Source organism: Geotrypetes seraphini, chromosome 3, assembly GCF_902459505.1.
Source record: "Geotrypetes seraphini chromosome 3, aGeoSer1.1, whole genome shotgun sequence".
Taxonomy (NCBI): Eukaryota; Metazoa; Chordata; class Amphibia; order Gymnophiona; family Dermophiidae; genus Geotrypetes; species Geotrypetes seraphini.
The window spans coordinates 48137519-48162667 of NC_047086.1; the positions used below are offsets into that span (position 1 = coordinate 48137519).

At 44.5% G+C, this 25149-nt stretch overlaps 1 protein-coding gene across 2 annotated transcripts in view; it reads left to right on the forward strand.

Moving 5' to 3' along the window:
* The first annotated feature begins 10370 nt into the window (after window positions 1–10370).
* The window catches only part of LOC117356302 (cytochrome c oxidase subunit 7A2, mitochondrial), a 56698-nt gene continuing 41919 nt past the window's right edge, over window positions 10371–25149 (forward strand). The window contains exon 1 of one of the 2 annotated variants that reach the window (XM_033935357.1): window positions 10371–10496. In XM_033935357.1, coding sequence (XP_033791248.1) covers window positions 10479–10496 — 18 coding nt within the window. In that variant the 5' untranslated portion in view covers window positions 10371–10478. Of the gene's footprint in view, window positions 10580–25149 lie in introns of both variants that reach the window. The other variant, XM_033935356.1, reaches the window with a different exon arrangement.

Below are 25149 nucleotides of genomic sequence, written 5' to 3' on the forward strand. Positions count from 1 at the left end.
TATCTCCCCTGAGCCTCCTTTTTTCCAGAGAGAAGAGACCCAGCTTATCCAGCCTCTCGGTGTATGGGCAATTTTCCAGCCCTCTTACAAGCTTCGTTGCTCTCCTTTGGACTCTCTCAAGTACCGCCATGTCCTTCTTGAGGTGCGGCGACCAATACTGAACGCAGTATTCCAGGTGCGGGTGCACCATCGCCCGATATAGTGGCATGATGACTTCCCGCGTCCTGGTTGTGATACCCTTCTTTATGATGCCCAGCATCCTGTTGGCTTTTTTTGACGCTGCTGTATATTCATTGCAGGTGTCCTGAAAACCCAACTGGCCAGGTGGTCCATTAAGACTGGGTTGAAAACCACTGAGATATTCATCTTGCAACTGCACATAGGCAACATTAAAAACCTACTTCATCAACTTTTTTGGATGCTAGCTGAAAACTCCATGGACACAGTTCTGTTGGCTTTGAAATGTCATGTTAGCTTCCCATTTCTATGTTTCTCACATGAAAGATCATATTCACTGTCAGCTAGGATTTTGGAAGATTTTCAACTGTTATACTACGCATGGAAAAAAAAAATATATAATAATTAAGAGTAGTTTGGAGCATCTATGTACAGTAATAAAACTAATATCCTGTACCTCCTGGTTTTGTGTGTGGTCTGGTAATGTGTGGGTTTTGGGTTTTTTTTAATTGTATGTACACTGTCATTATTCTTTACTTGCTTTGTCTAGTCAGTTCTGTATTCAATATTTATTATAGCACTTGAAACTCAGTAAACAAAACTTCCAGCCACTGTAAGAGTGGAAAAGTGTGTGTCAGAAAAATGTTTCTATAGGGAACAAGCTGAAGTGACACTATACTGTGAGGGCTTGAGTTGCAGTAAAGTTAAAAAAAAAAATCTACTTGCATGTGGGAATGATGTAAACTGGGATTGGAACTTATAAATAGTGAAATTGATTTCAAGCTTGGGTGGCATTTTTTTCAGGTTCACTTTTTCATTTTACTTCACTAGGGGGTAAAGAACTTATGTGCCCGACAGAAGAGCGGGACTTGGGTGTGATTGTATGTGATGATCTTAAGATGGCCAAAAATGTTGAAAAGGGGACGGCGAAAGCTAGAAGGATGCTAGGTTGCATAGGGAGAGGCATGGCCAGTAGGAAAAAGGAGATATTGATGCCCCTGTATAAGACTCTGGTGAGACCTCATTTAGAATATTGTGTACAATTCTGGAGGCCGCACCTTCAAAAAGATATAAAAAGAATGGAGTTGATCCAGAGGAAGGCTACTAAAGTGGTATGTGGACTTCATCATAAGGCATATGGGGACAAACTTAAAGATCTCAATCTGTATACTTTGGAGGAAAGGTGGGAGAGAGGAGATAATAATAATAGCAGTGAAGTTCTATGCAGTTTACAAAAGGTTAAAAGATGGTACAAATTGAATGAACTTAAAAAGGTGAAAGAAAGTGGTTAAAATAGGTCATGATGGAGACGTTTAAATACCTATGTAATGTAAATGCGCATGAATCGAGTCTCTCATTTGAATGAGAAGGCATAGGATGAAGTTAAGAGGTGATAGGCTCTGGAGTAATCAAAGGAAATACTTTTTTACAGAAAGGGTGGTAGATGCATGGAACAGTCTCCCAGAACCAGAGACTGTGTCTGAATTCAAAAGAGGCTGGGATAAGCATGTGGGATCTTTCGGAGAGAGAAAGAGATAATGGTTACTGCGGATGGGCAGACTGGTGGACCTTTATCTGCCGTCATGTTTCTATGTTTTGAAATCAAGACAAGTGCTCAATAAAACATGAACCAATGAATAAGCCTCACTGTTAGGATGTAGTTTAACCAAATATGGTATTTGTTTAGATATATTTTGTTCTGCTTATTCATGTCTCTTTAAAAATTTGTTCCAGTAGGTGAGACATTCTAGACTGATGGGTTATTTCCCTTTAGCTACATGCTGCAGATGGAATCCACTCCAGATTTTTCACTGGGTTCTTTAGCTCCACTTACAGTTCTTTCCTTTTGCACGCATGACTGTAGATGTGTTTTTTCTGCTCTCCCCATTTTATTATTTTTAATTTGGCTTAATTTTGTCCCTTTTCTGGTAATTTGATGCTTGGAGCAATTTTGAAGCTCTGCCTATTTTTTTTAAATTTTTTTTTTTAATCTTTATTCATTTTACATCTTACAACAAGTGTAACAATAGTTATCCTAGGACAAGCAGGCAGGTATTCTCACTAGTGGGTGATGTCATCCGACAGAGCCCCGATGCGGACGTCTCACAAGCATACTTGCTTGAAGAAACTTCAGAAGTTTCGAGATGCCCGCACCGCGCATGCGCGAGTGCCTTCCCGCCCGATGCACCGGGCTTATCTCCTCAGTTCTTTTCTTTCCGCGGAGCTGAGAAGTTTTGCTTCAACTCTCTGCGCTGAGTGAACCCTTGTTCTTGCCTTCTAGTGCTCGCGGTTTTGAGTTTATTTCTCTTATCGTGTGTTCTATTCTGCAGCCTCTGCAAGGGAAACCTCTCTCTGCTCATCCTGTGGTTTCCAGATTTATGAAAGGACTTTTTCATGTCAATCCTCCTCTCAAACCTCCTCCAGTGGTTTGGGACCTCAATGTTGTCCTTTCTCACCTTATGAAGCCTCCTTTTGAGCCTCAACAGGGCTCCGCTGAAGTTTCTCACTTGGAAAGTGGTTTTTCTTGTTGCCCTCACTTCTGCTCGCCGAGTCAGTGAACTTTATGCCTTAGTGGCGGATCCACCTTTCACAGTATTCCATCATGACAAGGTGGTCCTCAGCACTCATCCAAAATTCCTGCCTAAAGTGGTCTCTGAATTTCATCTCAACCAATCCATAGTTCTTCCTGTGTTTTTTCCAAAGCCTCATTCTCATCCTGGAGAATCAGCTCTTCACACTCTGGACTGTAAACGTGCTTTGGCTTTCTACTTGGATCGCACCAAACCACACAGAACTGCTCCTCAACTTTTCGTCTCCTTTGATCCGAACAAGTTGGGACGCCCTGTCTCGAAGCGTACCATCTCCAACTGGATGGCGGCTTGCATCTCTTGCTGCTATGCCCAGGCTGGATTACCCCTTCCCTGTAAAGTCACAGCCCATAGGGTCAGAGCAATGGCGGCCTCTGTAGCCTTCCTCAGATCGACACCGATTGAGGAGATTTGTAAGGTTGCCACTTGGTCCTCGGTTCATACCTTCACTTCTCATTATTGTCTGGATACTTTCTCCAGACGGGATGGACAGTTTGGCCAAACAGTATTGCAAAATTTGTTCTCCTAAGTTGCCAACTCTCCCACCATCCCATTGGGGTTAGCTTGGAGGTCACCCACTAGTGAGAATACCTGCCTGCTTGCCCTGGGATAAAGCAATGTTACTTACCATAACAGTTGTTATCCAGGGACAGCAGGCAGCTATTCTCACATCCCACCCACCTCCCCTGGGTTGGCTTCTCTGCTAGCTATCTGAACTGAGGAGACACGCCCGGTGCATCGGGCGGGAAGGCACTCGCGCATGCGCGGTGCGGGCATCTCGAAACTTCTGAAGTTTCTTCAAGCAAGTATGCTTGTGAGACGTCCGCATCGGGGCTCTGTCGGATGACATCACCCACTAGTGAGAATAGCTGCCTGCTGTCCCTGGATAACAACTGTTACGGTAAGTAACATTGCTACAACAGTTAAATTGAATTAAATACAACACTTGAATCTCTATCATATTCAACATTAAAATTTTCTTTATGATGATAGGCCTGTTTATATCATATCTGAATGATATTGTCTATTCTATCTGTTTCCACATTCACCTATGTTCTGTTTCATATTAATAACATTTCATGCTGAGTTGTTGTTATAATACATGTTGGCATAGCATTATACAAAGTATGGTTTTACTGGTCAATTTTGGAACATATATAGTTTTAGAAGTTTGTTAATTGATATGTCAATGATTAATTTATTATTGATTTACAAGGTTGAAATTCGAGTAGAATATTAACTTCTTCACTTGTTCATTATTTAATATGAGAGTTCACATTGATATAACAAAAAATTTAATAGTTAAAATATTTAATGTTAAATGTAATTTCAAAAGGCAAAATGAAGCCCTGCCTTTTTGAGAATTCACAGACTTCGATCTGTTACTGAAGTCATAATGCCACTGTATAGAACCATGGTGAGACCTCATCTGGAGTACTGTGTGCAATTCTGGAGGCCACATTACCGTAAAGATGTACTTCGAGCTGAGTCAGTCCAGCGAATGGCCACTAGGATGGTCTCCGGACTCAAGGGTCTCTCATACGAGGAAAGACTGGGCAAGTTGCAGCTCTACTCTCTAGAGGAGCGCAGGGAGAGGGATGACATGATTGAGACATTTAAGTACGTCACAGGTCGTGTCGAGGTGGAAAATGACATATTCTTTCCTAAGGGACCTTCAGTCACAAGAAGGCACCCGCTCAAACTCAGAGGAGGGAGATTTGGTGGTGACACCAGGAAGTATTTCTTTACAGAAAGGGTGGTGGATCACTGGAACAAACTACCGGTGCAGGTGATCAAGGCCACTAGCGTGCTCGACTTTAAGAATAAATGGGACATCCACGTGGGATCTCTACGTGGGTCGAGCAGCACTCTGACTTAATGGGGTGGGACAGTAGAGTGGGCAGACTTGATGGGCTATAGCCCTTTTCTGCCGTCATCTTTCTATGTTTCTATCCCACTGGGTACCTTCAGCCAGCCTGCATAGTATTCTCTGAAGATCAGGGCCGTCCCTGATATGGTCTCACCTACTGTTAAGTAGGGGTCGAGCGCAGGCTGTTAGGTGACCTTAGGAGGCTCGGCAGTGTCTTGCAGTGTACCTACCGGCTGTGTCTTCATGCCTCTGACTGTTCAGTGCACATCTAATGGTCCGCAGGGGTGGAGGTGTGGTTAAGCATTGGAGTCTGACTGGCAGCTGGAATCAGCATTGCAGAAGCATTCCAGCATTGTGGTAGTGAATTTTCTCATCCAGCTACTATGAGAGAGCTGAAAGCAGGCTGAAGCACAGACAGATCCTTTCTGGTCACAGTGAGTACACAGGCTGCAGCCTGAAAAAGTGGGGTTTTCAGTGTTGATGTTTCACTGTGTTCCCCCTCCTGAAGAATCCTAAAATCGCTGTTTTTAGAGTTTGGAAAGTGTGAAAAATATCATGATTTTGGCACAAATTTCTTGACAGTGGCCATCTTGGATTTTTAGCGATCTTTTTTTTCTAAATCTCCCTGCGTCTTCAAAACTGCAAATTTTGCCTATAAACCTGCTGGGATGGAATCCTTGGGCTCTCCTCACTTGGATTCTTACCAGGATTGCACAAATTTAGTGTTTTTAGAGCGTCTTTGTGTGTGTGTGGGGGGGGGGGGGGGCGGGTTTGCGGGCAGCAGCATCCTGCTTAGCTTCTCCCTTGCTGAAGCAGGTGGCCAAATGCTCTGCTAGCTTGGCGGTGCAGCCTTCGTTGCTTTCAGGACTCGGCATAGCTGATACTTCGGTTAGCCACGCTGCGGACCCTCCACAGCCACAGAAACACAAGTCTCAGCCATCTAAAGGGTGACTCTGTGACCTTGGAGCTGGACCCTTTTTCTGCATTTATGGAACTTTTGGGGGTCTGAATTTCAGAATGTGTCTCCCCCTGAACAGTCCCGAACAGTCCCAAGCCGCCTCCATGGTGTCTCTTAGGGATTGCCTTTGGGCATATTCTCGCCTCAGCCTGCTGCTGTTTTCGTGCTGCCGGCCCTGATCTAGGGAACCCTGATGCAGATGTTCAATGATCCTTGTTTGCAGATTCAGTGCTTCCCAGAGTGGGGAATTTTTTTTTTTTAAAGGGGGAGGAGGACGGTGTTCTGGATCTGCAGATGCCTCTGGGATCTTGAATCCTGGAGATGATTCTCACTCAGCCAGCTCCATCCACTTCTTCCTCCTTTTGTGGTGTGGGCTCGTAGTCTGTTACCTTTCCCTGGCACCCTGTTGTAAGCATTCTGGTCTCAGAGCAGTTTTACTCTCCAGAGGGTGCTCTGAAAATTGCTAAAGCTATGTCAAGCTTATCTTTTCTTGCACAGAAGTGTCAGCAGCTTTTGGGTAAGCCCAGAGTGGATTCTTTGGTGGAGAAGTAGGAAATAAACTTAGATACATTTAAAGGAGCTTTGACATGTTTCCTATATAAAGATGCCTTTGAGCATTGATGCTAGTCCACCATCCTCAAATTTGTAAAAGGCAGCTTCGAAGAACCCCCTTCCCCTCCCTCATGTTCTTCCCCTTTTCTGTTCTCTTTTCTTGATTTTCTTGTAGTTCAGCCCTCTCCCTCATTTCCTTGTTTGTTCGTCTTTGTTATTTGTTTTGTATTTTAAATTTGTATATCGCCTAAAACTTAAGATAGGCGATTAAATCAAAATTTTATTAAATGTGAAGACCATTTTCTCTGAACTGGAGAACAAATAGAAAGCTCTGAATGGGAGCAACTCTATCAAGATAAAATTGAGATTTTCTGAAGCTTTGGCAAAATTTCTTAGACCTTTGCATGCTTCAAGAGAATTAGAAGGGAATATGTCTAATTCATCCTGCTTGAAAGATGCTCATCTCAGTTCCCAGGTTTTGGATACTCCAATAACTAAATGGAACACTCAGAATTATTGAACCAGATAAAACTAAACTGGTGCATTCAGACATTTCCAAAGCAGTTACAGAATTGAAAACAAATGAAGATAGTGGACGACCAAATCACACATAACAAAATGAATACTGGGCCAGCAAATTGATACAACCATGTTGTTACAATCAAAAAGTATATAAACTGGTACTCTTATGCAAGGAAAACCAATCAAAGCAGGATGATATGGAAAATTGACAAAGTGCAATGCCAGAATCTTGAGAGTAACTGAGAAGAAAGGGGCAGATATATTTAAAAGTGTTGAGGAATTGTTTAATTGTGTGACTGAAAAATCCAGTAGATAGTGGTGCATAGGATATATGATTCACTGCAAGGTACAGCGCCCAGATACCACTGATACTTTTACCTGATGGGCATGCATCTTTTGCTGATCACGTGATTTGTTGCAAGGCAACATAGGTAACCAGTGCCATAAAGTCACTTACTCTGTGGTATCAATGTTGTGGGCGCACATGGAGTACTTTCAAAGAGTAAGTTGAACTCCTTGGGGTGACTTGGGGTATTCTTAGTCTCTTTTACTATTTTCCCTTTTCAGCTTAAAAACTACTTTGTACTTTTTGAGCAAGCTTGTGTAAGATAATAGACTATTATTTGCTCCTATCATGTCACTCATTCTTGTACAATAACCTCTGGAAGCTTCACCTGAGGGTTCTGCATCTTTTCTAGCCTTGGCTGCAGAACTAACAAATAAATCCATCTCCCTCTGCTATGTCATCTCTCTGGACACTCCCCTTTAAGCTCAGTTTATTTCTGCAGCCTTGCTGCAAACTTCTAGTTTCTTTTGCTCATGATTTTATTTCTCAATTCCTATTCTTTTATTTTGTTCTGTGCTGCGGGTTTTGCCCTAGTGCTCCGGATTCACTCTGGGGGAGTGATTCTTCAGCGGGAAATCAGAGTTTTCCTTAAAGATTGTCTGCTTCTGGGGGTGCCCTATTAGCAGAATCTGCAGTAAGCCCTCCAGACAGCTTACAAATCAGATCGGGTCTCCAGATCGGGAGCCATCTCGCCCTGGGTTCGTCCACTAAGGGGTAGAGTACAGGCTGCTGCAGTTCCGTGGAGGTTTGCCGGGATTGGAACTGGACCGCGTATCTTCCCTAAATCCCCTGAGGGGCCCTGGTGGTCGTGATCTGAGGTTGCAGGGAAGGTGAGGCGGTCAGAAGACATGAAAATCCAGTTTTATCAGCTCATGAGGTACTGATCTCCCTTGCACTGTGTATTGCTGGCTGCCATTGATTTGGGCACAGAGTGCTTCTGTGAAACGCAAGCACAGTTCTGGGGAAAAGTCTCATAAATCTAAGCATTCCAAGTCTGAGTCCTGCAGAGCGGCTCTTGCCGCCGGTGATTTTTTTTTTCTGCCAGAATTTGTGGATCTGATGTATCAGGCTTTTATGAGAAAAAAAGGCTATGCCGGTTTCTCCCCCCTCAGATTCCTGTGCAGCAGTCTGCTCCGCCTTTGGAGTCCAACATATCTATTTGTTCTTTTGCTGGGGCACCAGAAAGCTAGTGGCTGGTGCTTGCCATTGCTTCTGTTTCTGTGTCTTTGCTGTTGCAGGTTTCCTTGGCAGACTTCGCAGACATATCGAACTTAGCGGAGCTTGGGAATACTCAGAACAGTGAGTTCCGGAACCTGGGTGATGACCAGGCAGTGCGCAGGCTTTTCGAGTCTAGCCGCCTGTCCGACCAGTATCTCCAAGCTGGTTGTGTGAGTCTACATTCATAGTGCTAGCAGTTCCTGTGCTATACCAACAGGTATGCACACTTTGAAAGCTGCACTTTGAACCTTATAGGGCCCCATAGTTCAAACATGTTTTTATTACATAATTGAAATAGAAGCTGTTTGAACATCATAGAGCTCCTTAGAGGAGCCTTGTGGTTTAAAGTGTGGCTTTCAGTTACTAGGCATAAAGAAAATACAGGAGTTTTCTACTAAGCACCAGCAAATCAATGGATAAGATAAACCCACTTCTTCAGTGGCCAGATGACAAGGAAAGTAAGATGAAGACTTTATGGAGCTTTAAAATTCACATGGAACATAAATAAATAATTTGGAATATAATACAACAGACTTGGGGATGGGGGAGGGTGGTACCCATTTTACACATCTCAGGATTTTGTAGATTTCAATCTCCCTCCAGCCATCTCTTTTCCAAGCTGAAGAGCCCTAACCTCTTTACGAGAGGAGTTCCATCCCCTTTATCATCTTGGTTGCCCTTTGAACCTTTTCTAGTGCCGCTATATCTTTTTTGAGATAAGTAGTCCAGAACTGCACAATACTCAAGGTGAGTTTGCACCATTGAGCAATACAGTGGCATTATAACATTCTTAGTTTACCATCCCTTTTTTTATAGTTCCTAGCATGTTGTTTGCTTTTTTGGCTGCCACCGCACATTGGGCGGAAGGTTTCATCATATTGTCTATGATGACACTCAGAGCTTTTCTTGCACACTGACCCCCCAAGGTGGACCCTAGCATCTGGTAACTATGATTTGGATTATTCTTCCCATTGTGCATCACTTTGTATTTGTACACATTAAATTTTGTCTGCCATTTGGACACCCAGCCTTCCAATTTTCTAAGATCTTCCTGCAGTTTTTCACAGTCCACCTGTGTTTTAACAACTTTGAATAGTTTAGTGTCATCTGCAAATTTAATCACTTCACTCGTCATTCCAATTTCCAGATCATTTATAAATAAGTTAAATAACACCAGTCCCAGTAGAGATCCCTGTGGCACACCACCATTTACCCTTCACTATTGAGAAAAATGCTCATGTAACCCTATTCTCTATTGCAAATGCAAGCAGTGTCTCACTTTTGGCTCACCACACAATTGTTTCCCATGTTTTCACCTTTATAGGACCCCCCAGGGACCTCTGAAGAAGACTTTTTATCGAAACGCGGACCGTGTTGGGTCATGTATCCCTAGTGGACTAGGTCCTTTAAAGCTTTTATGTGGATGATGTGAGGGTACCTTCGGAATTTTGACACTTTCAAATAAAGTCTATTTAGGAATATGGTCACTCCACAGAGTTTTTTTGGTTTTCTTTGGATGTTCTTCTTTGTGGATATTTTGGGGTTAATTCCTTTTTGTTTTTTGCTTGTTGCACATAATAGAACAAGAACAAACCACAGGAATAAACCTCACGTACATGTATGTGTCAGTCCGTCCTTTAGGTAACAACTACTGTACAAAAGCTAGTAAGGGAAAACTCCAGCATAAAACGGGACTAAGGAAAGATATTGATAAGGAACTACTAATGATCGAGGGCGGCCAATTGCCTAGGAGCTTGTGTGAGTTGCAACTAAGCAGGCATCAGCCTGTAATTAAAACAATGACATTCGCCGCCAGAGAATGTGGTGAGAAGTCGTTAGATTAGCAGGGTTTGAAAAAGGTTTGGCTACCTTCCTAAAAGAAAAGTCCATAAGCCATTATTAAGATGGACTTGGGAAAACACAAAGCTGGTTTCCAGGATAAACAGCATACAATCTGTTTTACTCCTTTCGGCTCTTGAGCCCTGACTGGGCCACTCTCGGAAACAGACTTGTCAGTCTGTCTCTGTGTATGCGAAACGGCTATGGTCTTTCGTTTATTGACTCGAACGGCGAGCTCGGCAGCTTTCAGCCAATCAAAAGATGGCTCCCGGGTCGGGTGCTTCCTCTAAGTCACGTGGGTGTGGCGTGACGGCAGTGTCGGAGGAGCCGGGCAGTTCCGCTTCCGGTTTGCAGTTGTCCTTGCTTCGTGCTCAAAAGGTAGAAGAAGCCTGGCAGAGTGGACTCAAGATGCTGCGCTCTGTGCTGGTGAGAACTAACGACGGCGGTAGCGATGTAGGAGATTGGGAGTGATGTGTGTGCATTCCTTAGAGCTGGGTCGCCTTGACGAGGCACGTGTGTATGCACGCGCGCGGACTCCAGATCGGGGAGGAAAAGGAAAGTAACTGTCACTTTCGGGTGGAATCGTGGCGCGGCTCTCCTCCCCCCCCCCCTCGCCGTACCGACTCCGGGTTCGCTCTTCAGCTCTTGTAAAGCCTTTTCCGTCTTGGTTGCTGCTTGAGTTAACCTCTTCCTCTGGGAGGTTTCCTTGAGCGCCCTTGAGGGTTTATCGATCCCTGGGGGTTGGGCGTAACAACGAAAACGCCGAGGGTTTGGGATTGCGGGAGGCCACCTCCTTGCCAAAGAAAGAGGTCTCTGACCCCCTCCGTCCCTCCCTCTCCAAGCGTGGAGTAGCTCTTGATTGTCCTTGAGTAGGGAAAGCAGTTTACCTTTGTTCCTTGCTCAGGGCTATGCTTAGATTTCACTGAATTGGGCTGTATAGAATGCAAATAGGATTTGTTGTATATACTTTAGTGTTTGCTCTGGAGAACCATCCTCCACTGCCATCCCATCACCGGTCGTACCTCAGACTCGGCCCTAGGACCTCTTCTTTTCTCCATTTACACTTCCTCAGAGTTCTAATCTCCTCCCATGGCTTCCAGTACCATCTCTGTGCTGATGACCTGTAAATCTTCCTTTCTATGCCTGATATTTCTACAGGAATCCAGAGTCTCAGCTAGTGCTGCCCAATTCGCTATTCAAATCGGTTCTCCGATTCACTTGCTCTCTTCATTTTTATCTCTCCTACACCAGATCTATCATCGTTGTCCCTCTCTGCTTATTTCTCTGCTGACCCTTTCCCATCATCAATCTCTCTACTTTCTCATGCCTGTCTCTCCCCTTCCCCTACTCTAATCTCCCTGCCAACTGTTTCCTTCCTTTTTCCCTTCTCCCTTCCCTCCTCCTCCTGTCCAGCAGTAACTCTTCCCTTCCTCCCCTCCCAGCAGCATCTCTCCTGCTCCCTCTCCAGTAGCAGCTGTCCTTTTTTTTTTCCTTGCCCAGCAGCTTCCCAGATTCCTTTTCCTCCTCCCCTCCCAGCAGCATCTCTCCTTCTCCCTCTCCAGTAGCAGCTGTCCCTTTTTTTCCCCTTGCCCAGCAGCTTCCCAGACTCTGATAGTGGCTTTCTCCCCTCCCAGCAGCTTTTCTTACTTCCTAGCGCAGCGATTCAGGAAGGCAGCCTCGGGTCCTTTGTTGGGTCGCGCTGCCTCTGAGGAAAGAGGAAGTTGCATCATCAGAGGCAGCCGCGACTCAGCAAAAGCCCCGAGGCTGCAGAGGGGAGAAAGCCACTGTCGGAGGCTCCCCATGATCTCTCTTGCCTAGCGGACAAGCTAAAAATATCTCGTCGATCTTGCCAGCCCTGTGCGGACCGGCAGGAAATTGAACTTCATCAATCTCGCCGGCCCTGCGCAGACTGGCAGAAATTTCCTGCGGATCGGCACCGGTCCACAGACCGGCGGTTGAAGAACAGTGCTCTAGTGCCAAGTCACTTGAGAAAAAGCACACCAGGCTCTGAGGGAACTGTGTTTTCTTTTCTTTCTCCTAACTTCTGCTCTTCCTGAGGATTCTATCAGCTGGTTTCAACACAGCAGCAAAGAGGGGCCACTCTAACGCTGTCCTCTAGTGCCAAGTCACCACATGCATAGCCTGTACTGCCCATCACTGTTTACCGCTTGTATAGCCTGCTACCGCATATACAGACTAGCTACCACATATACACACTAGTTACCATCTTTCCCCAGCTAAGCACCACCTCTGTTCCTATCTTACTAATTAACAATTGCTAAGCTCCACCTCAGTCTGTATCTCACTATTAGCAATTGTTAAGTTTCACCCCCGTTTGTATCTCACTAGAAACAACTAGGTGCGTATTCTCCTTCAGTTCTTAGTCCTCCCGTTTCACTCAGTCCTTACCTATACTCAATTCTCCCTACTGCCTGGCAAGCTCTGCCCCAACCCCTCTCATTAGTTCTCCTTGATCCCACAATGAAGCCACCTTCCTGGCTCCTCCTCCTTCTTCTCTGCTCTTTCACCAACACTTCCCACTGCCAAAAACCTCCCCCCCCCAACCTTCTCGAGTCCACAAACTCCAACAACGTCTGCCCTGGTCTCAGAATCCCCGCACTAGTACCCACTAGAACCCACCCTTTCAAAAAACACAGAGGAGTCAATCACACCTCTTTAAAGTCTGTTCCTCCAGCCAACCTACCCAATCATACCTCCGACTCTCTCACCCCAGTCCCAACACTCTACTGTAATGCCAGATCAGTCCGCAATAAGATCCAAATACTAAAAGACCTACTCGGAGACTTCGATCCAGGTTTCTTGTGCATCACAGAATCATGGATCGAAAAAGATGATTTATTCACACAAAACGAACTCTGTCCCCCTGGCTACTATGGCCTCTTCTCACCTAAAATCAACCGGAAAGGAGGAGGCCTGGCTCTGCTTTACAAATCATTCTTCGATGTCCAGCTCTTTGAAAAGGGCAGCCATACCTCTTTAGAATTCATGTTAGCTTCAGTCAACGATGAACTTCATCCCTACCCATTAGGTATCCCATTAGATATTTACCGCCCACCAACCCCCTGGAACAAATCCTCTGAACTCGTTCTCGAGACCATAACAAGGGCCTTCCTAAAATTCCAGAGACTACTGATCATTGGAGATATTAATCTCCATCTAGATGATAACACCAGCAAGGATGCAACCGAATTCAAAGACTTCCTCACCTCCCTAGGCTTCACCGCTCCTTCGCCCACGATAAGGGGCATACACTAGACATCATCAGCTTCCTTGACCTGACCAAGCACAAAACTTCTGCCGAAGAGGCCCGTTGGGAACATGTCCCCTGGTCTGATCACCTTCTAGGCTCTTTCTGCCTTCCCATTTTCATGTCTCATCTTGACAGTCCACCCCGACTCACAAACTCTATCACCTATCGCAAAAAAATCGCGAGTGAACTGTTCTGGACCAATTTCTCAACCAACTCCCGCCTTTTCCTAAACATGCCGACCCAGATTCCAACTGGAATAATTGGGTAACCCTTTCTGGGACTACCTACCGTACTCTTGCCCCTTTGTCTACTAAACCTATCTCCCACTCCCGCAAGGCTCCCTGGTATCTTCCATACCACAGGGAATTAAAGCAGAAATGTCGAGCCCTGGAACGTAAATGAAAAAAATCGAAATCCCCTTCAGACAGACAATCCTGGAGAGACAACATCAAGTTCTTTAACACAGTACTAGCTGATGCCCTGGCGTTGCACGGGTATTTAATTATAGCAATAACACTGTAAATGGATTCAAATAAAGATACTTTATAGTGGTGAATGAATGCAAGTCTCACTGGAATTAGCAATCTCTTAAACTGAAAAGGAAGATCTGTTGGAATAAGTGGCATCCAAAAGTTTCAGTATTGATTTAAACAACTCAATATGTGGAAACTCAGGTTGAAAAGAAACTCCATGCAGTTTTTTCCCGGTTCAGAATGGAACCTGTGTGCCTAGTTCAGCATATGTGAGTACTCATGTAATGTAATAACATTATGAACTGGGGTGCATGAAGGAAACAGTTACAAACACAGTTAGAACATACAAACTCTATATGTATGGTGTCCGTGGTAGAATAGAAAAGATGTCCCTAGTGGTTATAGTGTCATATAAAGTGTTTTATAGTTGGAATTACTGTGAGAATGGCAGCTTTTTACATCCTTTCCATTGACATGAATGGGTGAAATAAGATTTTCTGTTTGTAGCGCCGCCCACGTGTGCAGGTGGGCCGCGAGACCCCCAGAACATATCACCCCAGGTAGTGAGGGATCTGCATACCAAGTTTCGTTAAAATCGGTCAAGCCGTTTTTGAATTACAGTGAGAATGGCAGCTTTTTACATTTTTTCCATTGACATGAATGGGTGAAATCTGATTTCCTGTTTGTAGCTCCGCCCATGTGTGCAGGTGGGCTGCGAGACCCCCAGAACATATCACCCCAGGTAGTGAGGGATCTGCATACCAAGGTTCGTTCACATCGGTCAAGCCGTTTGTGAATTACTGTGAGAATAGCAGCTTTTTACATTTTTTCCATTGACATGAATGGGTGAAATCTGATTTTCTGTTTGTAGCTCCGCCCACGTGTGCAGGTGGGCCGCGAGACCCCCAGAACATATCATCCCAGGTAGTGAGGGATCTGCATACCAAGTTTCGTTCAAATCGGTCAAGCCGTTTTTGCGTGATCGCGGCACATACACACACTCCGATTTTATATATATATATATATATATATATATAGATTAAAAAAAGCAAGGAAGAATTTCTATGGAGATAAAATCACCAGATCAAAAAACCAAAATAGTACACTGTTCAACATCTGGTGCAACCTAACCTCAAAAAACGACTCCAACTTTCCCCTTTCCCCCCCATCCGCAAACGACCTAGTTAAATTTTTCAATGAAAAGATTACTACCTTACGGAGTTCTTTCCCCCCAGCAGTCTCTTACAATTCTCTGCCTCCCAACGACTCCCACCCTATCCGTGCTGATAGATCCTGGACTGCCTTTGAACTTGTATCCGAATCCCAGATCTCTAAACTCTGTCTCAAACTGAAATCCTGCAATTGCATCCTGGATCCTTTCCCTTCCTACCTTTACGAAAACATTCCTGCGCAGGCCATCTCCTCCCTTACCAGGCTTATAAATTCTGCTTTACTATCGGGCCTGTTCTCCACAGAAATGGGACACATTGCCTTGTCCCCTCTTCTGAAAAAAGCCGATCTCGACCCTTCCTTACCATCTAACTACCGCCCCATAGCAAATATCCCTCTCCTAACTAAACTGCTATAGGCCATAGTCGCCACCCAGCTCTCTTCTTACCTAAACTAAACTAAACCTTAGGTTTGTATACCGCGCCATCTCCGGCACCTAGAGAGATTCTCCATCCTCCATCCCTACCAATATGGCTTCAGACCCAGCTTCAGCACCGAATCCCTCCTGGTTTCCTTAATCTCTAAGGTGTAACAACTACATTCTCGTAACAAATTCGCTGTCCTATTACAATTCAATCTCTCTGCAGCTTTCGATGTTGTCCACCACGACATACATACTAATTCCGAGATAGGAATTGAATCCACCGTCCTAAAGTGGTTCTCAAACTTCCTACGCTCTCGCTCCTACACTGTCAACACAAATGGCACCATGTCCGTTCTTTGGACACCATCTTGCAGTGTCCCTCAGGGATCACCCCTATCCCCTATTCTCTTTAACATCTATAAGTTCTTCCTGAAACTCCTCCAATTATCCCCCCTTGAAACAATCTACACATACGCTGATGACATCCTTGTCCTCCTTGAGACAGACCAGAACCTCACCAACCTCCACGAGAACATTACAGCTTGCATAATGAGACTCCATTCCTGGTCCTTCTCGGTACAGATGAAATTGAATGAATCAAAAACAAAATTACTTTGGTTCGGCCCAAAATTAGAACACCTGCCCACCCTCTTCGCACTACCCTCTGGCGCTACACTGCAGCTTGAGTTCTCAAGCAAGGTCCTTGGCATCATTATCGATTCTTCTCTCTCCCTCAATGACCACCTCAACTCCTTGGCTAAATCATGCTTTTTCAGCCTCCACATGCTGAGGAAAGTAAGATCCTATTTTCGCCAACAACATTTCGCCGTCCTTGTCCAATCCATCATCCTCTCCAAATTAGACTATTGCAATGCCATCTACTTAAGCCTATCAAAAAAAGTCTTCAAAGACTCCAGCTAATCCAGAAGACTGCAGCCAAGTTGATCTTTGCAAAATGCAAGTCTGACCATGTCTCCCCACTCCTAGCCAAACTTCACTGGCTCCCAGTGATTTCCAGAATCCATTTCAAATGCTCCTGCCTGGCTTTTAAGATCATTCATGGAATTCTTCCTCCCTTAATCCCACTATCTTATAACTCCTCGAGTCCTGACTCTACCAGACCTGCCCAAAGGTATAAATTATCCTTCCCCTCTCTACACGGTATTCGCTCTGCAGGCAAACTGGGAAAATTCCTTCTCTTCAGAATCACAGGTCTTTGGAACGACCTTACTACCCCGCTGCAGAACCTGGGCACCCTCCAATTATTCCGCAAGCAACTGAAAACCTGGCTTTTCACTAAAATGTAATTCTATCCCCCTTTACTCTTCTATATATAAGTTCATGTAAACCTTTTTTTTTCCTTCTCTTCCTATATTTTAAGTTCTTGTAAACTGCCGAGCTCCACAACATCCGTGGAGATGATGCGGTATATAAACTTAAGGTTTAGTTTAGTTTTACTGATCTACAAGTGTATTCACTCTGTGACTCCTCAATATTTCACCTCTCATCTCTCCCTGTATTCTGCCCCGGGAACTCTGTTCATTGGGTAAGTCTCTCTTGTCTGTACCCTTCTCCTCTACAGCCAACTCCCGACTCCATCCCTTCTGCCTTGCAGCACCGTACGCCTGGAACAACCTGCCTGACTTGGTATGACAGGCTCCATCTCTGGCAGTACTGAAGTCCAGGCTAAAGGCTCACTTTTTCAAAATTGCATGTCTTAACCCTTTCAGGACCAAGGGACATATTTGTCCCATAACTTTAAAATCCTATAAATTTTGATTGGGATAGTCTACAGTTCTAAATTTGATATGTACGGATTCCATATGATACTGCCTTTATGTAAACAAACTGGTTCCGACATTCATTCATTAGCGTCGTTGCCAGATTGACGAGAAGATTCACTTGCCACACTGTCCATAAGCCAGAAGTGTGATTTAAAAAAAAAAAAAAATGATATTTCACAAAAAAAATCAATTTTTTGGCATCTGCAAGCCCTTTTTACCATAAAAATGTCGTCAAAACCACAAAAATTGGCCTACAATCCTTATGGTCCTGAAAGGGTTAACCCTACCAACTTGTCATTCCCTTTGTAGCCCTTTACCCTCTCTACCTCTTCTCCCTTTGTATTTCCCCACTTGAACAGCATATATTGATTTACCATTTTTGTCCAGTGTGTCGTTCATAATTAGACTGTAAGCTCTTTTGAGCAGAGAGCTTCTCGTGTGTTTAATTTACAATGCTGCATGCGTCTGGTAGTGCTATAAAAATAGTAGTAAATAGACTCTTTTAGTCTTCATCAGCCTCATATGTTATGAGCTTTTGTATGTTGTGATTCAGAAGCTATGTGTACTGTTAAGCCTTAATGCGTTGTAATGTAACAGGTTATTCCGTTCTACACTCAGGTATTCAAGAAATGGGATGCAAGTTTAATTTACCTGTATTATCTTGATTTATTTAGGTGATTATGTCAGTTGGAAAGTGCATAGCATTCCAACAATCTCATACCAAGTCGGAACAAATGATTTAACTACTAATTATTTGATCCTGTGATATTCAGGCTACATGTTTTTAAATGTATCACCAGCCTTCGATACTCTTGATTATTGCATTTTGTTGCACCGTTTGAGTGAATGTGGAATTGCAGGTATTCAAATGGAGTGGTTCCACTTATACTAGGGATCTCAAAGTCCCTCCTTGAGGGCCGCAATCCAATCGAGTTTTCAGGATTTCCCCAATGAATATGCATTGAAAGCAGTGCATGCACATAGATCTCTTACATATTCATTGGGGAGATCCTGAAAACCCGACTAGATTGCGGCCCTTAAGGAGGGACTTTGAGACCCCTGACTTATAAACCTAGCCGACAGGAAGGTTCATGGAAGTCGATTATCCACAATGGCTACTGGGGTGCCACAGGGATTGGCCTTATCGGGTATTTATTCAATATTTATTTATCATCTTTGTGTAAAGTGTTGAAGCTTTTTTTGTTATCCCTTATATATAAGATACAAAATGTTAAGACTGATCCCTGAGGTGCTTGATCAATTGCAAAATATTTTTGATGGGATTACTGCTTGGATGATGTACTGTACATTTTGTCTAGGCCTTCTCATTCATTCCCAACAGAAATTTGACTGTCTAATGCATTGATATCAGCCTTGGTGTAGTGCTGGATACGGAATTGTCATTTCAGAATCAGATACATTCTGTGTTAAAAAATGTTTGTTGAGAGTTCTGAGCTAATTGTGTTCAGTGATTCCATGAAAGATTTCTATAAAGTTTTACAAAGTTGGATATTGTCTGGTTTGCACTAGTGTAACGTGCTCTACTACTACTATCCATTCAGTCTGATCCTTGGATACTCTGTAGGCCAGTACTCACCATGCTTCCCTGTTTTTCACGGCTTCTTCCAATTGCTTGAATGTTATTCCCTTGTCATTCTTGATGGTATCTAGCCAATGGGCCTGCTTTCTTATACCACTGACTGTTCTGAGTAGCACCTCATTTCTAGTGAATTCACTCTCATCACATGCCCAAAATAGGTCAGTAATCTTGCATTCTAGGGACAACTTTGGGTTTATATGATCAAAAACATCTTTGTTGGTGATCCTAGCTGTCCATGGGTTTCGTAGAAGTCTTCTCCAGCACCATAGAATTTTTCTTCTATATGCTTTTGTGAGTGTCCATGTCTTGCAGCCATATGTTGCGATTGGGAACACAGAGTGGGTGATGAGTCTTTGTTTGATGGTGGCAAAGACATCCTTGCACTTCCATATTTGGTCCATGCTCACCATGGCTGCATGCCCCAGTGTTAATCGATGCTTGATCTCTGCTGTTCAACCAGCACTGTGATCATTGAGGAACCCAAGGAAAACGAAGCTGTCAACCACTTCTATTTCTTCATTGACTTTCTTGTTGGCAGCAGTTATAATTTTTTGTGGTCTTGATGTTCAGATAAAGTCCCATCTTCTCGCTTTCAGTTTAAGGATCAGCCTCTTGAGGTCCTTCTTACTCTGCCAGCAGGGTAGTATCATCTGTGTTATGTGCTCTATGTAGGATAAAACTGGTCCATTCTCTGCAGGTGTTGCAAAATTCAGCTGTTCAGTTTTTAAATGGACTGGATAAATAATGTTCATATTTCTCCTTATAATAATAATAATTTTATTTTTTCTATACCGCCATAATCTTGCGACTTCTAGGCAGTTTACAATGAAGAGAGCTGTACAATCAGCGAATTACAGGGTAAGAATAGGTAAGATGTCACTGAGTAGTCAGTGATTACAGGGTACAAATAGGTTACAGTATAATCTTAACATGTTACATCGGGGGCTGGGTGGTCAGCGAATTACAGAATACAAATGGTGAGGAAGACACTGAACAGTCAAATGAAGAACAGAATACCGTTAGTGATGAAGCGTAATATCAGCATGAAGAGTAAAGCTTTGAAAAAAGGGGGGGGGCATTGTCTGGCTAGGAAATAAATCTATTGAATAGAGTGGTCTTGATTTCTTTCCGAAAGGCACCGTAGGTCTGCCTGGCTTTGTCAATGAAGTTGCCTAGCCAGGTTTGCTTCCAGTTGCACGGAGATTTAAATATAAACTGTTAATGATTCATAAAACTTTGCTTCAGGAATTATGTCAGTATAAGAGAAGACCTGCTGGTATGTTCCTAAGAGTGTTTGTGCTCTGAGGACTCCTGTTTGCTAGATGTATTGACTTTTCACAATTATCCACATGTAGGAGGAGTGGAGTTATTCTGTACTGAGCCAAAAATAGCTGAAATGGTAAAATTGGGAGACAAGATATTTTTTTAAATAAATTAGTGATAGGAAGAAGTGCAAAAGTGGCATTGTGAGACTCAAAGGTGAAGAGGAGAAATATGTAGAAGCGATAAAGAAAAGGCCAAATTACTTAACAAATGTTTCTGTGTTCACAACTGAAGTGCCGAGAGTTGCACCATAGAAAATAAACATGAATAGGGATGGAGAAGTAAGTGGTCTGATCGATTTTCAGAAGGTTGTATTTGTGAGGAGCTAGCTAAAATAAAGGTAGACAAAGCGATGGGGCAAGATGGTGTACATCCGAGGGTGCTGAAGGAACTTAGGGAAGTTCTGGTGGCTCCGTTGACTAACTTTTTCAATGAGTCTTTAGAGTCGGGAGTGGTACCGGAGGACTGGAGAAGGGCGGATGTGGCCCCTCTCCACAAAAGTGGAAGTAAGGAATTACAGACCTGTAAGTCTGACTTCTGTGGTAAGCAAATTACAATGGAACCTTGGTTTACGAGCATAATTCATTCCAGAAGAACGCTCGTAAACCAAAGTGCTCGTATATCAAAGCGAGTTTCCCCATAGGAAATAAGGGAAACTCGCTTGATTTGTTATCCCCATCCCCGAGGCCAGCGGCACTGCTCCAATCCACCCCCCACCCCTGAGGCCACCGGCAGTGCTCCACTTCACCCCCCATCACCGAGGCCACTGGCGCGCTTCCACCATGCTCCCCCCCCTTGATCTGGCATCCCCCGCCTGCCCAAAAACAAGCCCTTACCCCGATCTAGCACCGGCACGCAGCACCAACACACAGGGCGTGAAGATCCTGCCTCTTGCCTGGGCTGGGCCTTGACCATCTGCGCATGCTCTTGCTCTCTCTGAGAGGCACAGTTTGATCGAGTGTTTTGCTCATCTTGCAAAACACTGGCAAACTGTGTTATTTGTAAACTGAGGTTTGACTGTAATTGAAATGCTTTTAAAACAGAGGATGGTGAAGTTTCTGGAATCCTGTGGATTGCAGGACCGGAGACAACATGGATTCATTAGAGATAGGTCTTGTCAGACACATCTGATCAATTTCTTTGACTGGGTGACCAGAGAATTGGATAGAGGGTGTGTGCTAGATGTGGCACAGAACCTGTACGCCCCCAGGTTCAGGAAAGAGTGCAAAAAGAATCGAACAAAAAAACCCAGTGTGGATAACAAATGCAGTGAAAAAGGCAATAAGTGACAAGAAAGCATTGTTCAGAAAATGGAAAAAGGACCAAACAAAGGACAATCAGAAGGAACACAAAAGACACCAAAGGGAATGTCACCGAGTGGTTAGGAAAGCAAAAAAGAGAATATGAGGAGAGACTGGCGGAGGAAACAACAAACTTCAAATCGTTCTTCAGGTACGTAAAGGGGAAGCAACTGGCCAGGGAAGAAGTGGGACCATTGGATGGTGGAGACAAGAAGGGAGTGGTAAAGGAGGAAAAAGAGATAGCTGACAGGTTAAATAAGTTCTTCTCGTCAGTCTTCACGAGAGAGGACAGATCCAATATTCCAGAACTCGAGAAGATCATAAATGAGGATCAGGATGAAAAGCTGGTCCAACTAGAGGTAAGACAAGAGGATGTCCTCCGACAGATAGACAGACTAAAGAGCGACAAATCACCGGGTCCAGACGGCATCCACCCAAGGGTACTCAAAGAGCTAAGGAACGAAATAGCGGAACCACTTCGCCAAATATGTAACCTATCCTTAAAAACTGGGGAAATACCGGAGGACTGGAAAATAGCAAATGTCACGCCCATCTTTAAAAAGGGTTCAAGGGGTGACCCGGGAAACTACAGGCCGGTGAGCTTGACCTCGGATCCAGGAAAGATGATGGAAGCACTGGTTAAGGACAGCATCTGTGAACACATAGAAAACAATGGACAGCTGAAGGCGAGCCAGCACGGCTTCTGCAAGGGAAGGTCGTGCCTCACAAACTTACTGTACTTCTTTGAGGGAATAAACAGCCAGATGGATAAAGGGGAATCCATAGACATCATTTACCTTGACTTCCAAAAAGCCTTTGACAAGGTACCCCATGAACGGCTGCTTAAGAAGCTGTGGAACCACGGGGTGCAAGGGGATGTCCACCAATGGATCAAAAACTGGCTGGCAGACAGGAAACAGAGGGTTGGAGTAAAGGGCCACTACTCAGACTGGCTATGGGTCACGAGCGGAGTCGGTGCTGGGACCGCTCCTGTTCAATATATTTATTAACGACCTGGAGGCGGGAACAAAATGTGAGGTTATAAAATTTGCGGATGACACCAAAATCTGCAGCAGGGTTAGAACCACGGAAGACTGCGAGGACCTGCAAAGGGACATAACGAAACTGGAAGAGTGGGCAAAAAAGTGACAAATGAGCTTTAACGTAGAGAAATGCAAGTAACATGTAGGGAAAAAGAACCCGATGTTCAGCTACAAAATGGGGGGATCACTGCTAGGGGTAAGTAACCTTGAAAGAGACCTGGGGGTGATGGTAGACATAACATTGAAGGCGTCTGCACAATGCATGACGGCCTCAAGGAAAGCAAACCACATGTTGGGTATCAATAAGAAAGGTATCATGGCCAGGACGAAGGAAGTCATCATGCCACTGTATCGTGCAATGGTGCGCCTGCATCTGGAGTACTGTGTCCAGTACCGGTCGCCATACCTCAAGAAGGACAGGGCTGTACTTGAGGGTGTCCAGAGAAGAGCGACTAAACTGATAAAGGGTATGGAAAACTTCTCATATGCGGACAGGTTGAAAAAGCTGGGGCTATTCTCCCTGGAAAAGCGGAGACTTAAAGGAGACATGATAGAAACCTTCAAAATCCTGAAGGGCATAGAAAAGGTAGACAGGGACAGATTCTTCACACTGTGGGGAACCACAAGTACAAGGGGGCACTCGGAGAAATTAAAAGGGAGCAGGTTTAGAACAAACGCTAGGAAGTTCTTTTTTACCCAGAGGGTGGTGGATACATGGAACGCGCTTCCGGAGGCCGTGATAAGCCAGAGCACGTTACAGGGCTTCAAAGAAGGTTTGGATAGGTTCCTAGAGGATAAAGGGATTGAGGGGTACAGATAGGAGTTGAGGTAGGTTATAGGAATAGTCAGGGACCACTGCACAGGTGATAGGCCTGAGGGGCCGCCGCGGGAGCAGACCGCTGGGTGGGATGGACCTCTGGTCTGACCCAGTGGAGGCAAATTCTTATGTTCTTATGGTGTATTTAGATTTTAGCAAAGCCTTTGACAGTGTTCCACACAGACATCTAATAAATAAACTGAGTGCCCTCGGGATGGACTCCAAAGTGACACGATGGATCCATTGATCACTTCCCTCTGTCGCCTTCCACTGGTTAAGTGGAAGGTGACAGAGGGAAGTGATCAATGGAGATACACAATGAATATGCATGAAATAAATTTGCATATAATGGAAGTAGCGTGCAAATCAAGTTTATGCATATTCATTGGGGATATCCTGAAAACCTGACTGGGAAGGGAATATTCCAGGGCTAAGTTGAGAAACATTGCCCTAGACCACTTCACACGGAATGACACATCTCTCACTCTTCAGCACCTTTGCTTGCTCAGGACGGTAGAGCTTGTGCCACCAGTGGAGTGTGGAAAAGGCAGGTTCCAAAAAAAGGTGGGCTATTCTGGACCTCAAGAATGAATACTTCCCTGAGGGTTCAGCATTTTTTTAATGTAAACTTTGCATTCTATCATTGCATTGGTTTGGTCAGGGGAATTTCTAACTTCCTAGACCTCAAGAAGAACTACCTATATAGCCCCATTGTAGATTGTCATAGGAGATATTTGCATGTTTATGTGCAGGGGCAGTATTTTCAGTTCCAGGCCTTTCAGCCTGGTTATGGTGCTACACATCACTTCAAAGGGAATTGGTGTTGGTGGCTGCTCACCTGAGGTGCCAGGGGGGTGCAGGCTTACCTGTACCTGAATGACTGGCTGATTCAGTCAGAAATGGGGTCTGTGAAAGTTACAGGTCAGGTAATTTCTCTGCTGGAGTCCTTGGGCTGGGTTGAGAATTGGCCCAAGAGTCACAGTGTTCGAGTACTTGGGGTCTAGTTCAACACATTTCGGGGTGTGTTCCTCCTAGAGGAGTGGGTTCAGAAGCGGCACTTGTGTGAGCCTTATAAGCCTAACATTAGGGACTACTTGCAGCTTCATGGCGTTAACCCTGGCGGTTGTCCTATGAGTGAGGGTCCACATGCATCCCCTACAGAGGAACCTCTTCCTCTTACACCCAAGGCAAGGCTCAGTCTGGACTGGTGGGAGAGTATGACACATCTATTGAAAGGTGTTCGTCTGGATCCTCCATTGGGAGCTGGTTACCAGGATGTGAGTCACCTCAGTTGGGTTGCTCACTACCTGGGTCTTTATGGCCTGGGTCTTACTGTCTGGAGGTCCGGATGGTATACCTGGCCTTGATGAAATTTCAGCCACTAAGTAGGGCAGGGTGGTCAGAATGTTGTCGGATATTGCCACAGCTGTGGTGTACTGTACATCAACAATAAAGGTGTGGTATAGGGAGTCACAATGGCTCTGGTGGTGGCACGTCTCTGGATGGAGACTTATCTGTTGGCCCTTTCAGCAGTTCAAATTGCTGGCAAGGATATTAGAAACATAGAAAGATGACGGCAGAAAAGGGCCACAGCCCATCAAGTCTGCCCACTCTACTGACCCACCCCATTAAGTCTGAGTGCATATGACTTAGTTCCTTAGCTCGATCTTCGTAGGGATCCCACGTGGATGTCCCATTTATTCTTAAAGTCGAGCACGCTGGTGGCCTTGATCACCTGCACCGGAAGTTTGTTCCAATGATCCACCACCCTTTCTGTGAAGAAGTACTTCCTGGTGTCACTGCTAAATTTCCCTCCTCTAAGTTTAAGCTGGTGCCCCCTTGTGACCGAGGGTCCCTTGGAAACGAATATGTT